The 18,041-nt window shown below is 35.6% G+C and overlaps 1 protein-coding gene across 6 annotated transcripts in view; it reads left to right on the forward strand.

Annotated features, from left to right (window-relative positions):
* The window catches only part of LOC126815928 (nucleolysin TIAR), a 153,252-nt gene that overhangs the window by 29,948 nt on the left and 105,263 nt on the right, over positions 1-18,041 (forward strand). Inside the window, exon 1 of one of the 6 annotated variants that reach the window (XM_056099891.1) lies at positions 13,273-13,653. The exons of the other annotated variants lie outside the window; for them this stretch is intronic. Within the exon in view, the coding sequence (XP_055955866.1) occupies positions 13,600-13,653 (54 nt within the window). The 5' untranslated portion in view covers positions 13,273-13,599. Of the gene's footprint in view, positions 1-13,272; positions 13,654-18,041 lie in introns of those variants that run through there. 6 annotated transcript variants of the gene reach the window in all.

Raw genomic sequence — 18,041 nt, forward strand, 5'->3', positions numbered from 1 at the left:
GCAGTGCTATTTGTTTAAATGGGTAAGGTGTAATTATATTTCCACCATGAGAGAGTTTTGCCTGGTGATTATATTATCTGATTAATTTCATTGTATCTTTTGACATGATTTAAAGGAAGGAATAACTGATTAAAAATAACTACCGCTTGGAAAAAGTAAATGTCGCACGTACATAGTGGATTGATGAAGGGACATTTGATCTCCATTCCCAATATTCAATTCCCCAGTTGTATGTGACAAGGGTTAGGGTTGCTTGTTCAATCTCGTGGGGTTTTCCTCCGGTTTCCTCCCACTGCTAAAAAAAACTCTATGCGCAAGCAAATTATTGAAATAAAATTGAACCTTAAGTTAGTTCCAAAATGACCTAGTTTGTGTCGAATGGAGGTTAAACCTCTCTCTCTCTCTCTTCTCTCTCTGTATACTTCAGTATATTTTTTTTGTTTGTTTTTTAATAAATAAATTTTGTTTTTATCGCCATGTTAAGCAAGACATTTAAATTGATTACGCGTAGAAATCAATATAGATCATTATCGTATCTTGTATTCATTAATATAATGTGGAAGGTAATGGTCTAAATTGTTCAATATTGAAGAACAATATCTTCTGTCGAGTTAGTTGTAGCATGGTGATCTTTCAATAAGCTACAGAGACACCTCTAATGGCTCAATAATATTTGCTTACTATAATCGAAGTGGGTAGCCTGTTCCATTAAATACGGTGTTATATATGGGGATATACAGGTCGTATTAACTATATTGCCCGTCGACAGATCAATATATACCATCACAAAATACAAATATTACTTCTTTCCTCCTAAAAATATCCATCTATGTGGGTGTTCTGTTCATATTCAATGTTTTAAATGACATATATTGATAAAATGGCCATATGAAAACTATTTAAAGGCAAACATCTTTTTATGATGTTAGACAACTTTAATGTCACGTTTTGTAGAGGAATGGTAGATTTATGTTCTTGTAGAAAGGTGGTTTTATGTTCCTGTTACATTGTATTACCTCCTCCGTCGTTGCTCAAATACCCTCACCATGCCACCCACCAATCTTTATCTGATATCGAAACAGTTAGATTATCGATTGCTGTAGTGTTTCCAAAACTCTGTCCAATTGCGCAATTGGAATGAAATGAAATGAAATGAAATGGGGTTTAACGTTCTACTGTTCTGCTCCTAACCTGGGCTATTGAAGACGGGCATACGCCATACAGTGTGCTATGAAGGAAATTTTGCCCTGGCACCGTCGCTACGGCCTACTCTTATATCAAATTCCAACTGCCAAGGGATCTTTTACGTGCACGCCAATGTGTACACAGGACCTCAGTTTTTCGTCCCATCCGAACGACTAGACAGCTGTCCTTGTCAGGCCCTCCGTCCTGCATCACTGACATGGGGAAACCACGCCGGAAAATCAGGATGAACTTTCTCGGCCAATGCAGGGATCGAACACCATTCGGCCATCCACCCCCCCAACCCCCCAGTTAGGATGAAGCTGGCTTACTGAGCATTTGTTCCCCCTAAAAATTTCAACAAATTGTGCAGATAAAGGTAAAAAAAAAAAAATCCCAAAAGACCCTGTGAGGTTATAATTTGACCAAGATAGAAACTCACTTGTCAAAATTTTTAAATCATTCTATCAAAAATTGTGACCTGTTTTGTGTTGAGGAGGAGGAAGAGTTATTTTGTCTAGTAATTCTTTCCTGTCAATCATTTACAAAGATACAATGACATAAATTCAGAAAATATAATTATACATTTCCACGTTTAAAAAAATAGTACAGCTCAAGTGCTGGTTACAAATGGAATCAATCTGATATTTTGAGAGATAATGAGTACTTGAAAATGATAAAATGTACCTGGAAGAGGGCATTGTTATTTCATTGTTTTCAAAACAGAAAATATTTGTATTCAATTCATCTGAAATATAGTATCAAGGTCAAATAGGTGCTCATAAGGTCAACCGGTCAAAAACTCTTGTGGCCGAAAATTTTTGCATTTAATTTTGCATGTTTTCTTCAGGATTCCTGAAGGAGCCTGCAAAATACCACAGGGTTAAGTTCGTTGGGGAAAGCCTACATTTATTTGCGGACAGTTCTGATAGATGGAAACCAATCATCTATAGGTAACTGACCAAAAGAATCGCAGTAGTTTTACAGGCGATCGGTCTAATAAAAAATATACATTTTGTTCACCTGAGGGGTGGGAGTTGGATGGTAAAATGCTTAGCGCGTTGTATCATAAGGTCTGTCATTGAGTCAACTAATGTGGTTTTGATTCCCCGGTTGTACATGACAAGGAGTAGGGTCGCCTGTCTAACCTCGTTGATTTTCTCCGTGTCCTTCTGTTTCCTCCCACTGCTGAAGACCCCTACGCGCAAACGAATTATTGGAATAAAATTGAACCTCATGTAGTCCCGAAATGACCTAGTTTGTGTCGAGTGGACGTTAAACCCCTCTCTCTCCCTCTCTCTCTCTCACCTGAGATAATAAGCCATATTTCTAATTCTTGACGGATTACTTGTCAGTTTTAACTGATTAAGATACTTAAAAACTTTTAATGATTCTAGAATTACAGCCTGCGAGTCGGGCTTTGATACTCCCTGTGTTCCTGCATCTGAAATTAATGTGACATTTTTAATCAGGTTGGTGGTAGATATAAGCACTCAGCAACTGCACAGAGATTAGAATATGCGAGCTTGTGAAATATGTGGTATTTTTATGCCTTTAATTCCCTTGATAATGGATGTGATATAACATATTCAGTAACTAATCGAGTTCAGATGAAATTGTCCAGGAATTTGGCGGAAAGACAAGCAAAGCTTCTACCAACATGTCTGTGCTATTTCCATGATTAATGCCCTCTGGGTTTGAAATTGTTTCTCATTGTGGCAGCTAATCACATGATTATATGTAGATCTGGAACCAAAATTGATTTTTCAATTCACACATAAACTGAAATGTTTTAACACTACTGGTGGCAATGTCTGAAACTATATCAAACAGATCTTTAAAGTTTTCCTTATATCATACATCGATTATTCAATTGTTATTTCTTGTTTGTTTATATTTATTTGAGGAGAATTGTTTGGCCGATTGGTTTAATGATTGTATATTTTGCATAATGTCTGTCATTGATTCAGTTGGTGTGGTTTCGAATCCCTTCTTGTACATGACAAGGAGTAGTGTCCCTTGTCAAACCTTGTGGATCCTCCATTTACCTACCGCAGCTGAATTATTGAAATATAATTAATGTATAACCTTATGTATGTTGAGTGGGCATTAAACCACTCCCCCGCCCCCCATCCTCTTTAGCGAGGGTAAATAGATCTAATAAGATGGGGGAGCCACTGTTTGATCCCGTATCTTGGCAGATCTTTCAGGGGGGTGTCAGGAATTTTCCTGCCTGCTTTCCCCTTGTCAACAATGCAGGATGGAAGGCTTATTAGCAAGGAAGAAATGTCAGGGACTGCTGTACTTGAAGTTGACATTTAAAATTTTGTGCCAGACACTTTCAATAGAAGAAAAAAAAAAAAAAAAAAAAATAAGGCCCTGACACAGATATTTGTGCCTGAATATGTGCTTGACATTGTCTTCTATCAGGTGTAAATGTATAGTACTGTTACCATTTATCAGTGCCCGAGAGAGCGGGCGATGGCATTATAACGCCGAATGGATGGTTAGCACATGCGCGCTGTATCAGAAGGTTTGTCATTGATCGAGTCAACTGGTGTGGTTTAGATTCCCTGGTTGTACGCAACAAGGAATAGGGTTGTCTGTCTAACCTTGTGGGTTTTCTCTGGGTCCTCCAGTCCCCCCCCCCCCCCACACTGCTAAAGACCCCTACGCACAAGCGAATTATTGAAATAAAATTGAACCATGGGTTAGTCCTAAAATGACCTAGTTTGTGTCAAAGTGGACGTTAAACCCCATTTCTCTCTCTCTCTCTCTGAGAGGGATGCCACTAATGGTCTACTTTTTCTTTATATTAATGGATCGAGGTGGGAGGAAGGGGTTGTCAAACATTTGGCCTAGTATCTATTTTCTATTGCCGCCATGTGCTTAAATGGACGTTTTAACAGTTTCTAGGTTTCGTATTTAAAATGTATCGTACGGAGACTCGCAAACTTGTATTCCATTAGAAGATCACCATAGCCCGTCTTCATATTACAAGTCAGAGTAGAACAGTGGGACTCCCCCTTTTCAGTGATGCAGGACGGAGGGCCTGACAAGAACAGCTGTCTAGTCATTCAGATTGGACAAAAAACCGAGGTCTGTGTACACATTTACGTGCACATAAAAGATCCCTTGAAACTTGGAATTCTATATAAGAGTAAGCCGTAGGGCTGCTGTCCGGGCAAAATATCCCTCATAGCACACTGTATGGCGTATGCCCGTCTTGATTAGCAGAACAGTAGGACGTTAAACACCATTTTATTTTATCACAGACATACTGTCCTCGTCTTGTGCTTTGTGAAGTATTTATTTAAACACTTGTTTCTTTGGCGTTGTGATAAAGGAAACAGGTGAGGGAAATGATTCCTCTTCTTTCCTTCAGCAGGAAGCCATGCACTCACATTTGAGCAGCCATCACTAAACTTTTATACACATCTCCATCAAGGGAATGTACTTTGAGTTGTCAAACTATTGTTTAATGTATCTTAAAAACTACAATGTTAAAGATGCATTATTTAAGAGCTTTTAAATGTTACTATTATTACAAGTTTTTTTTGTGCTTAAAATGTTATAAATTATTATTTTTCATTTATTCATATGACGAGCCTATAATCATATGGATTAAAATAGATTGAAATTTAATGATTTAATCTAAAAAATGGAGAAGCAGGGCTGAGTCTTAACAAGTAACTTTGCCAAACAGTGATAAAGTCACTCAGAATAAAGTCATTTGAATGAAATTTTCAATGTTAATTTTGAATTATGTCTTATAGCAAGAACGGTCAGCTCTTATCCAAATCATATATAATGTATCGTTAAGACTGATTATGAAAACTGAATTTGTAGATCCTTTCCACAATATAGGGGCGGTGGATGATTGAATGGTTAGCCTGTGTGCGTTGTATCATAAGGTCTGTCCTTGAGTCAACTGGCGTGGTTTGATTGGTTTCAATTCCCAGATTGTACTTGACAAGGTATAGGGTCAAGTTCACACCCCCAGTTCACAAAACATTCTCATACTTAGGTTACGTGACAAGGAGTAGGGTTACCTGTTTAACCTTGCGGGTTTTCTCCAAGTCCTCCGGTTTCCTCCCACTGCTATAGACCCCTACACGCAAGCGAATTATTGAAATAAAATGACCTAGTTTGTGTTTATTGGACATTAGACCCCAATTCGCTCTCTGTGTTAAATTGGTATTTGAGGTAGTTTTACAATCCCACATCTCTATGGAACTTAATTAAATTTATCTAGAGACTGACCCAAACATTACTTCACAAAAATATGACAAAGTCAATGTATTGGAATGCTAAATGTATGCAATAATTTATTTGATACTTTTCTCCTATTTATTATGTAATGAAGCTTAATGTAAAGTAGATCCGATACCAATGATATCAGACTCATTTATTCAATTAGTTTTACGAGGGCAGTTATATAACTTCAGTACTAAAAGGCTCTTTTGTTTCGGTATGCTTATTCCCCATGGAAGAAGTCAACAAGAGCAGGCCTTGTCTGAAACGAAACAAAAAAAATTAACAAAATATTGAAAACATTTTTTGAACTCAACCATATAAAATCTATAAGAGTCTTAGTTTTTCCTTGAGATAAACCACTTACTGTGTATTTTTAATCAAATTATTTTGGGATTTTATATCCCTTTTCCCCCCTGTTAATTTGTTAGGGCCATTCTTTTAATGTATTGGGGGATCACGGTGGCTAACTGGTAAGACACTAGCCTGGAGGTCGGGTGTTTGATCCCTGCATTGGGCGAGAAAGTTCACCCAGATTTTCCAGCATGGTTCTCTCTTGTTAGTGATGCAGTACGGAGGGTCTGAAAAGAACAGCTGTCTAGTCGTTTGGAAGGCACGAAAAAAAAAAGAAGTCCCATGTAAATAAAAGATCCCTTGACAGTCCAAATTCAATATAAGAGTAGACCGTAATGCCGCTGTCGGGGCAAGATTACCCTCATAGCACACTGTATCGGGGTTCCCGCGGTCCTTGAAAATCCTTGAATATCCTTAAATTTAAAATTTCATTTTCAAGGTCTTGAATATCCTTGAATTTCGCGGAAATAGGAAAATATCCTTGAATTTCAGTTGAGATCCTTAATTTTGTTTCAAATGTCTTCAATTCCTTTTAAATATGAGATTATAACGATAGTTGGTAATGTTTTGGTTATTTTTAAGATGAAAAATTGTAGCTTTAGACTAAAAAATGTCCTTGAAAATCCTTGAATTTGACGTATATTTATCTTTGAATATCCTTGAAAAAATGTTTGACGAAGCTGCGGGAACCCTGTGTATGGCGTATGCCCGTGTTCTTAGCCCACTTCGTAGGGCTGAAAAGTAAGACATTAAACCCCATTTCATTTCAAGGTATTGATAGTAGAGTTATGAAATATTGATTTTGCTCTCATCTTTCTAAATGGCATTAGGGGGGTTGGATGGCTGAATGGTTAGCGTGCGCGCGCTGAATCATAAAGTCTGTCATTGAGTCGACTGGCGTGGTTTCGAATCCCCGGTTGTACGTGGCAAGGAGTAGGGTCGCCTGTCAAACCTCATGGGTTTTCTCCGGGTCCTCCGGTTTCCTCCCACTGCTAAAGACCCCTACGCGCAAGCTAATTATTTAAATAAAATTAAACCATATGTTAGTCCCGAAATGACCTAGTTTGTGTCGAGTGGACGTTAAACCCCATTTCTCTCTCTCTCTCTCTCTCTAAATGGCATTAGAAACAACAGTTGATAGATTAGATACTATAAAAAAAACATTTGGAGGAATTACTGCAGGCATTATTTGACCATACCGTTGTATAATTAGCCAGTACATAGAGCTAGAACTAATAATTGAATTATTGTACAATTGCCTGAGATGGTTGACCGATATTGATTACCAGAGACACAAAGACTACTGATGTTAGAACTACCAGAGCTTGTCACAAAGGAAATGGTTGAGGAAGTGATAGAACAATAGATCTAGGTTTTATATATCTTTAGTACTACTGGTAGAGATGGCATGGATAGTTATAATCAATAGTAAGCTGTTAATTGTATACCCAATGAATTAAACTTTAATATATCGCAATGTTATGTTCTAGTTATGAATGATGCTGTCATGAAAGAGGAATGTTCGATCCATTTTGTGCAATTCTAGATACTTCATCTGTTAAAGTTTAAGAGTTTCAGTCACGAAATGAGAACCAATGCACTTACTGTTCTAGGCTTGTCTGAAAGCTAATTCGGCAGAACATCATGATTACAAATAGCTCTCCTTGTATGGGGGGTTGGATGGCAGAATGGTTAGCATGCGCGCGCTGTATCATTAAGTCTGTCATTGAGTCAACTGGCGTGGTTTCGAATCCCCGGTTGTACGTGACAAGGAGTAGGGTCGCCTGTCAAACCTCATGGGTTTTCTCCGGGTCCTCTGGTTTCCTCCCACTGCTAAAGACCCCTACACGCAAACGAATTTTGGAAATAAAATTGAACCATATGTTAGTCCCAAAATGACCTAGTTTGTGTCGAGTGGACGTTAAACCCCATTTCTCTCTCTCCCCCTTGCTCAGTATTGGCTGTGAAAATTCCTCGGGGGTTTTTAGACGCAGTTTCCCCCCTTGACTGGTTGAAGCTGCAGGGCATGACAAGAATGGTATCTATTTGTTTTGGATATGACGAAACCTTAAGCCCTGTGTACACATTGTCGTGCACATAAAAGATTTGGGGGTCGCAGTGGCTGAGTGGGTAAGATGCTGGCTCGCTAGCCTGAAGGTCGCGTGTTCTATTCCTTTATTGGTCGAGAAACTTCATCGCAATTTTCCGACGTGATGCAGGAGGGAGGACCTGACAAGGGCAGCTGTCAATTCATTTGGATGTAATGAAAACCTGAGTTCTTTTGTATACATTGCCGTACACGTAAAAAAGATCCCTAGGAAGTTGGAATTCGATATAAGAGTTGGCCATAGTGCCGCTGCTCGTGCAAAATTTCCCTCATAGCACACTGTATGGCATATGCCCGTCTTCATTAGCCGAGACGGAACAGAACAGTAGGACGTTAAACTCCATTTCATTTCATAAAAGATTTAATAACCATTGGCAGTTTGAATTCTATAATAAAAAAAGTAGTCGGTAGCGCTGCAAAAATTACATCATAGTGCAGTTCATGATGTAAGCCTGACCGTCTGCTTTAGCTAAGTCAGTACAGAAGAGAAGAACGTCAAACCCTATTTTATTTTAACAAACAATTTTATAAATTACCAACTAATATTGAAGTAATGGAGTACTTAAAGACCACACAGTGTGGAAATCACACAAGATTTTCAGTAGCCATATTCTGATATCCCCATGGCACCCTTCATTTTGTTATCAACTAAAATCTAATTGTAGGCCTGTATTAAATGCAAATAACACACTATTTTTGGATAACAATTACTGTACATATTAAATTCGATTGAATCCAATTTGGGATCATTTAGTGTTTGTATTTTGATGTTTTCTTAGTTAATTGTTAAAAAAAAATCAGTCAGGGTACATATTAGCGTGGATTAAGTTGTTAGAAATTTGATACTTTAGCGACAAGAACCGATGACCCATTGTTACTTTAATAGCTACTATTTCTTGGTTTGAAGGACAGATACCAGTGCACATCCTCGACAGATGCGCACGACACCTCTATTTTGAGGTTTGAAGTCAACATTAAAGACATCTGTTTACCAAATATTTGTGTAAGAACAAATAGCTGAACTCACTGTGAAGCGCTTAGAAATGACCAGTGCTATACAAGACGATTTATTATTATTATTATATTAAAATGATGATTATTTTGTTTACATAAATGATATAAATGATGATTATTTTGTTTAAATAAATGATTATTTTGTTACATAAATGATGATTATTTTGTTACATAAATGATGATTATTTTGTTTACATAAATAATGATTATTTTGTTTACATTTTTAGATAAATTCAAAACCGTAATGTGTTTAAAAAGAGAATATTAGATTTGTATTTAATTAATTTGTGAAAAATGGTGTTTATTTTGTAAATAGAGACAGTTGTTTATCGTTGTGTTACAAGCTCTCATTTTGATAGATATTGTGCATTTAGCCTCAAGCCACAACTATAAACTGCTAGTAATTTTGTAAATTACTAATTGATAGAGGCAGAAAGGAAAGCTTCATTGTTAATAGACTTGTGTTTGGGTTTGGTTGACTGAACTATTGATCTGCGGTGGTTTGTGATGTTGATCTTACCGATCTACCTAGTTTTTCCGACAACTGGTATAATCTATCTTTATACACACCAGTCTTGGTAATATTACCAAACTTAAATCAACCGTAACAGTCTCCTGTCGTACACCATACCTATCCATCATCTTTCTTTCACTGTTCATTATAAATAATTAAATATCGCAACCTTGTGACATATTGTCAGTGTTTCGCTGTGATGATTCAACAACAATGCACATTAGATGTAGAATTATTTCAGGGAAGAAAGGAAAAATTCTCTTTTGTTTTGTTTCCTGGATGAAAAGACCAAAGGGAAATATTGAAGAAAAAAAAAATGTTGACAAAAAGTATACTGATTAAAGCCTTTAGGTTGAGCCTGTCCAACCTCGTGGGTTTTCTCCGGGCCTCCGGTTTCCTCCCACTGCTAAACCCCCTACGCACAAGCGAATTATGTAAATAAAATTAAACTGTATGTTAGTCCCGAAATGACCTAGTTTGTGTCGAGTGGATGTTAACCCATTTCTCTCTCTCTCTCTTTCCCAGCCTGTGTGTGACAAGGGATAGGGTCGCCTCTCTAACCTTGTAGGTTTTCCTCCTACTTCAAATATTTTTAAATAAAACTGAACCATGTTAATCCCAAAATGACCTAGTTTGTGTTGAATGGATGTTAAACCGCATTTCTCTCTCACCTTCCCCGATTAAAGCCTTTTCGAAGGGAAAGTTAGAAACAATGATGAAAGTCTCCTATTCTAGATAAAAGCCTTTTCATCCGTTAGTGTTATATACAGATGATATCTAACGGTACACATGACGATTGAGACTAGATATTTGTTAGATAATAAACTTACATGTCACTTGCATCCGTGGACAAAACAAGCATGATTTTTTTCATTATTTTTTTTTCTCTTATCCAATTTTGTGTCAAATCGTCTCAATACCACCGACAGAAAGTATTAACCAGTCAGGCAAGCTAAGTTGTTGATCGCGATCAGGATAAGTAAATGAAAAATTTATAAAAATCAATTAGTGATGCATTGCATCCGCTGAAAAAGGTGTATCCCCTTGGGACTTGTATACAGAAACTTTCATCTATTTATTATAAGTTGGAAATGGTTGTTCTTTTTATAATGGTTAAATGGAATGTTGGGAGAATCAACTAAAGCACCACACTTATTTTGATGGAAATGGATGTTATTGAAAAGCTGACAATGCAAACACTATGTTTAATTAATAAGATCATAAAGTGAAAAGATGTGACAATTGTTCCATGTTGGGTGATCTGGCTCGTAGGGTAGTTGAGATAAAAAAGAAAAAGAAAATAAGATTGGTTCTGCTTCCCTAATCTATCGGTACTGCCATTGTTCTTTTGTTTAACACAGAATACTGGTCACTTTTAATCTTGTTGCGGGGATTGGATGGCCGAATGGTTAGCACATGCGTGCTGTATCATACGGTCTGTCATTGAGTCAACTGGCGGGGTTTCGATTCCCCGGTTGTACATGGCAAAGAGTAGGGTCGCCTGTCCAACCTCGTGGGTTTTCTCTGGGTCCTCCTGTTTCCTCCCACTGCTATAGACCCCTGCGCACAAGGGAATTATTGAAAAAAAAAATTAAACCATGTTAGTCTCTTGCTCTCTCTCTCTTTCTCTCTCTCTCTCCCCCTCTCTCTCTCTCTCTCCTCTCTTTCTCATCTTATTAGCCTGCTTCAATTTGCAGTAACTTTTAAAGGATATGTCTCGCAAAAAGCCCACTCACTCTTTAATTTTGTCACTTTGTTAAAAATGAAAGTTACGGTTCTGTAACCAATTGTAGATCAAAGCACAACATCCCATGTGTGCTAGTAACATACCATGATGCTAGGCCACACCTTTCTGGCAATTTGTGCTTAGTTCATATTCGCACTTACTATGAATAATATTTATCAAATATACTTTGTATCACTCTGTCGCTGTCATGGCCATATTTTATTTATTCGTAGCACACAGCATGAAATATAGCTGTCTTTATTCGTCTGTTTGGTGCAGAAAATAAGGACGATAAACCACATTTTATTTCGTTGTTGTATTAAAAATAAAGTCCTGGGTTGTTTTTTTTCCATAAAATAATTGTTTTCAATTCCGTCAATCAGATTTATCGTATGTTATTAACTATTATTAAGTGTGGTTTTTTTAGCATAATTTACTGTTTGTTGGACTCAAGAAATGATTTCCTCAAGACATAATAACACAAGATTGTTATGTTTTATTGTATTAGTTTTCTTTTTGATCGAGTAAATAAGTTTATAATTAAGGTTTATAGCTGAACATGTAATGTTCAGTAATCGAACACTTAGCCTAATTATACCTCTAATAGTGGCTATCAGGGGGAATTAGCTGTACAACTGATTTAATTAAATGTTGCCCTTTTCTTAATGAAATAATTTCTAACAACTGTTACATTCATGAATAACAACATGTCCTTATTGTCATTTATAACCTAAGTTAATGTCACATAATATATATAATTTATAATCATCTGTTGATATACTGTATATATTCTTGCTTATATTTTCAGCAATGTCCAATGTTTTGAATTCTAAAATCAATTTTACAAATGCATCAGTTCCAAGAGTTTAGAAATAATAAATATTAAAATACCCATACTAAATATTTGTACATGATTTTCTATGTACATAATGTTTCCCTGTGATTCGATAGAAGGAATTTGCGAGAAAGATAACTGGATGGCTGAATGGTTAGCATGTGGGCGTTGTATCATAAGGTCCGTCATTGAGTCAACTGGCATGGTTTCTATTTCCTAGTTATATGTGGCAGGTGGGTTTTCTGCGGGTCCTCTGGTTTCCTCCCACTGCTAAAGACCCCTACGCGCAAGCAAATTATTGAAATAAAATTGAACCATATGTAAGACCCGAAATGAAAGTTAAACCCATTTCTCTCTCCATCTTTTATTTTAGCCTAGCAATCTTTCTTAAAAATAACTGTAGTAAGGGTTGGGAGTCATATACAATCCGGACGAAATAAACATATTGTGTGATATACTTGTGTATAACCACTATTTTATATCTCTCTAAACCTACAGAACATGACTTGATCATTTCATATCAATCACCTATATTCATTGAATTGCATGACTAGTAAACATAAATGATTTTTTTTTTATCATTTGACTTTCTGCTTCAGTCACATGTGCTAGCTAGCTAGCTAGCATACGCTTCTTGAATTAATAATAGAAATGGTTTTGTTTCTATAAACTTCCGTTCATTATGTTTGAACGAATAAAAAGATAAAATGAAACAAAACAATTTTATATTATTGCTTTATTAATGACTAGATAAAAAGAAAACATTTCAACATGTGTCAAAATGTAGATAATGATCAATATGAATTTCAATAAAATAAAACCCCACTGAATTCATGCCATGAAATAAAGTCAGTGAAGCGTTTCAGCTTATTTGATATAATATATAAATATATATGAGTGTTATGTTCACTTATAAAAATGTCGATTAGTATGTTTAGATATTTAGTAAGTGTTATTTAGATATTTAGTAAGTGTTATTCAAATATGCATGTAATAGATAGGCTTGAAGTGTGAGTCACCCTTCACAACTCTAATATATTTTGTTCTTCCTGCTTATATGCTGCAGGCCCGATTAACGCTATGCTTCACTGATTTCTCAAATCTGTTTGGGTTGCCTTTTGATCAGGTTCACCAATAAATACCTGGAAGCCGGTGTCTATTAGTTATTGGGTGTAAAAGAGAGAGTGATTGGTGGTTAGTCTCTTAGATCAACGATTGATTGATTTGATTCAATTTGTTGTTCACACCCTTGCCTAAAAATATCATTTAAACTGTAACCTTTGTATGGAATAGATCTACTCTAATACTAACCAATGATTTAACTAGCAGTATTTCCTTAGTAATACACCTTCATTGAAGTAACCTGCAATAATTGCAACTGGTTTTGTATAGAGGAAGCATAACAAAAGGCTGTATTGAACAGCTTGTCAATACCAGACCAACGCTCGCCAAGAGAGAGAGCTTATGAGCCGGCCCATTGCACAGTCGACGCGATACTCTGATACTACTACAGTTTGTCCGGCAGGAGCCATTCGCTTGAAATCATTGAGGGAATAACTAGCAACCTGATACCTCGCACGGTCCTAGTCAGTCGCAACCGGGCCCGAGCAAGGATGCATCCCTATTATTATGTGCAGTATATACCAATGAGTTTAAAGCCAGAACTGGTGAGTACATTGAACATCTTATCTGCCAAACTCTCCCATGCTCCATTGATTTTTGTTTTGAGTGGGAAGATTACGGTGTTAAAGATTGCTATCATGTTGTGAGGGCTTGCCTACTTTCTGCTTGATGGCGTTGTAAAAAAGCCTTTAGACATTTCAGTCCTTAAGCTTTTAGGATGATATTATTAATAAGACGATTGTTTTAGATAACGGCCATATTGACAACGATTTAAGACAAGTCATTGGCTTTATTTATGTTGTTTTCCTATTTTGATTACTGTTATAGGATTAAAATACAGGGGGGTTAAAATGACACCAGTACAGTTTTAAGTTGATCAATGGATAACTTGAATCGTTAAACTTGTATTTTATGTAGTCAATATGTTTATACAGTCTAAACAAATTGACGAGGAAGTGATTGTTGTTTAAATTATGGTAATATTTAAAATATGTAATATTATGATCACCTTCATGTCTCGGGTTAAAACTATTCTCACACAATTTATTGATTTTCTGGACACCAAGTCCTGTTATCTTTGTTTTTAAAACATGGGCACATTATTTCTGAATATAACAGTATATAATTTATATTTAATGTTATTTGGATTTGAATGTGGAGCCATTACTTCTTGTTGGTGTTAGTCTTGACTTCTGGTTTTCAAAACATGGGCTCAATAACGGTATATAATTTATATTTAATGTCATTTGGTTTTTAATGTGGAGCCATTACTTCTTATTGGTATTAGTCTTGACTTCTGGCATTTCGTTGTTTCTAAATGTGTAGAGATAGGCTTATTAAATTACATTTGATACAGAAATTAACATTTTATGAGGAAATAATTTGATAAATTCTTGAAATGTTATGTTTATTTCTTATTGCGCTGTCTTAAATGTTGCAAAAAATTACCTCAGATGATTGATATTGTTCGAGAAATGGAGGCTGAAAAAATAGTTTTTGTGAAAGATGAGTTGAGATGCAGACACTCTGGACATATTGATTGCTACAATGTACCCATATTATAATTTTCTTTATTTGCTCAGTGGGTATTTTGTTTGTGAAAAATGTTCATAGATTTACGATGATTAATAAACAAAGATGCCAGCAAATACACAAAGATCTTTAAAAGATGTAGATTTATTCTCTGATTATTTTTTAAGAGCAATTGCCAGATAAAAGAATATTAATAAAAGTTAACGTTTTGTCCAAATGTTCTTTTTCATTAATTCGTCGAATATTTGTTTAGCAAATGTGTCACAGATGGACAGTCATAAAATAAATGACGTCTGAAGGTAAAGTGTTTAAAATTTAGTGGCTTATTGTTAATGCACTTGACTATTGGCAACAGGTGTTAACGATAGTACGAGTTATAACATCATTTGTTTTGGCCCCGATAATGGTGTTAACATTTATTTCAATTTGAATATGTGAGGTTTAATTCATAAGGTCTGTCATTGGGGGTTGGCTTTCCGAATATATCATAAGGTCTGTCTTTGAGTCAACTGGTGTGGTTTCGATTCCCAGGTTGTACGTGACAAGGAATAGGGTCACCTGTCCAACCTCGTGTGTGTTCTCCAGGTACTTCAGTTTCCTCCCACTGTTAAAGACCCGTATATAGCGCAAGCGAATTATTGAAATAAAATTGAATCATATGTTAGTCCCGAAATGGCCTAGTTTGTGTCGGGTGAACGTTAAACTCCATTTACATGTATCTCTCATTGAGTCATTTGGTTTGGTCTTGATTCCTACCTTTTTATGTGGCTTTGGGGTTAGGGTCGCCTGTCCAACCTCATGTTTTTTCTCACAGATTCCTCCCACTTCTATAGACTCCTACGCGCAAACAAATTAATGAAATAAATTTGAACCATAATTTTATCTTAGTCCCAAAATGACAAAGTTTGTGTCAAGTGGACATTAAACCCCATTTCTCTCTCGTTATTTCAATTTGGTTAGATTTTATTCATAATGTCAATCGATTGGATAACCATAGTTGTATTCAGTATTGCATCCAACCAATACCACATCATATTGAAATAAATAACTAGTCAACCTCTTTGCGATCAAATATATCGATTCCTCATTTATTTGAATAATTTTTAACACCTTTATAACTTCCACTGAAAAGAGTTTGACATTGTGAGAACGGTTTTATTCGTGTAGAAATGAAAATGGATTATTTGATTGAATAAAGAACTAGTCATGCTCAATATCCATCTTATTACTGTTCAAATATTTGAACTTTTTTTTTTCCTTAAAGGCTCGAGGTTTTCGTTGAACTGTTATTTTAATCTTTATACTTTTACTTCAAGATGAAGGGAAAATATTTAGTTAATAGAAAAACTGTGTTTTTTTTTGTCTTAGACATTTAGTTCTATCTATATAAGGAAGAGCTGGATGGTTTTGAATACGAGGACCTGTCAGAACGTGTAAATTCTAGCCACAGCCAACAGATCTAACAATGCCTGTTTATATACTAGACTGGTTGTTATATAGACTTGATTATCATTGCCACTGGGCCATTAACAAATCAATATCACAAATCCCAATTTATCTGACACTATTTGAAAGTATTTTCCATATTGTATACATTTGAATAAAAACTTTCGTTAATATTAAAACGGCATGATTTATTGTCCAACCATATGCTGTTAATATATATAAGAATAGGTTGACTTTAGTCATTTGGTAAATATGGTTAACCGTCCATTATCGTTCAGTCAGTAAGGTGCTGGCACACTAACCAGTCCAGGTTTTGATGAAAGAGAGAGAGAAATTATTTTCCATATTGTATGCATTTGAATAAAAACTTTTAATATTAACATGGCATGATTTGTTGTCCAACCATATGCTGTTAATATATATAAGAATAGGTTCACCTTAGTCATTTAGTAAATATGGATAAGCATCCATTATAATTATCGTTCAGTCAGTAAGGTGCTGGCACACTAACCAGTCCAGGGTTTGATGAAAGAGAGAGAGAAATTATTTTCCATATTGTATGCATTTGAATAAAAACTTTCGTTAATATTAAAATGGCATGATTTATTGTCCAACCATATGCTGTTAATATATATAAGAATAGGTTCACCTTAGTCATATAGTAAATATGAATAAGCGTCCATTATAATTATCGTTCAGTCAGTAGAGAGAGAGGGAGTTGCTATTGTTCAAACATAATATATCGGTATAATAAGAGAGAGCGAAATGGGGTTTAACGTCCACTCGACAAAAACTATGGTTCAATTTTATTTCAATAATTCACTTGCGTGTAGGAGTTATTAGCAGTGTCATGTATTTCAATAGGTTACATTGAATTTCACCTAAAACAAGCCTAGAATTCGAAACAACAATTGGAAGTAGAACTACTGTCCAGCCAAAAATTTCCTTCATAGCACCCTGTATGGCATATGTCCGTCTTCATTAGCCCAGTCAGTGCACAACAGTAGGACATTTAACGCCTTTCCATTTTAATAGGTTACAATATGATGTATACTACTGTCTTAGAAAAAACAGCAATTCAGTAGGCTGTAGAGCCGCTGTCCTGGCAAAATTTCCATCATAGCACACTGTATGGCTTACACCGTCTTCATTAGCCCAGTCAGTGCGCAACAATAGGACATTTAACCCCTTTTCATTTTAATAGGTTACAATATGATGTATATACTACCCAATGTTTATGTTGTCTTAGAAAAGACAGCAATTTAATTTGGTCCTTCTGACATTTTTGGTTTAGAGAACAATAATGAGAAGTCTGGGACACATACTATTGATTGGTCGCGTTTTTTGGAAAAGATCGACATAGAATACTTAATTAAGACCCGTGTGTGTTAAGACTTGTGCCAAATAAATTAAGGGAAAATGATGTGATATGTCAAATAGTAAAGAAATAAATGCTTGAACATAGATAAATTGACCCTAGGTTTAGTCAGAACCTACTTTTTTTTTTCTTTCTTTTTGTATGGACATACCTATTTTGTGTATAGACAGACCTGTCCAGACATATATAAATCTTTTAAAGAATTATCTTAAACATACAGCTATTTGTCCAGATTAGAATATGAATATTAAGTACTTCTGTCACCTACACTAAACCTAAACCATGCCTATATAAATAAAACATCTAGCGTTTTATAGTTCTGTATTGAAATCAAACAGCTTTCTATATTGTATATATATATATAGTTTAGGTATTGAATATATAATATCCCTATTTTTCTCTTGTTGTTGGGTCTGACTAAATTCAACTGTTGTCCTGTGCGAATTATCCCCTTATATTCTTCTATCCATTGTCACTAGTTACAATCAGGCTTTCATACTACTAAAATACGCTAAAAAGAACATCAATATCTAAAAAGCGATTCGATTGTTGTAAAGTCGTGAATAGCGTTTAAAT

Source organism: Patella vulgata, chromosome 3 (genome assembly GCF_932274485.2).
Source record: "Patella vulgata chromosome 3, xgPatVulg1.2, whole genome shotgun sequence".
NCBI classification, from domain to species: Eukaryota; Metazoa; Mollusca; class Gastropoda; family Patellidae; genus Patella; species Patella vulgata.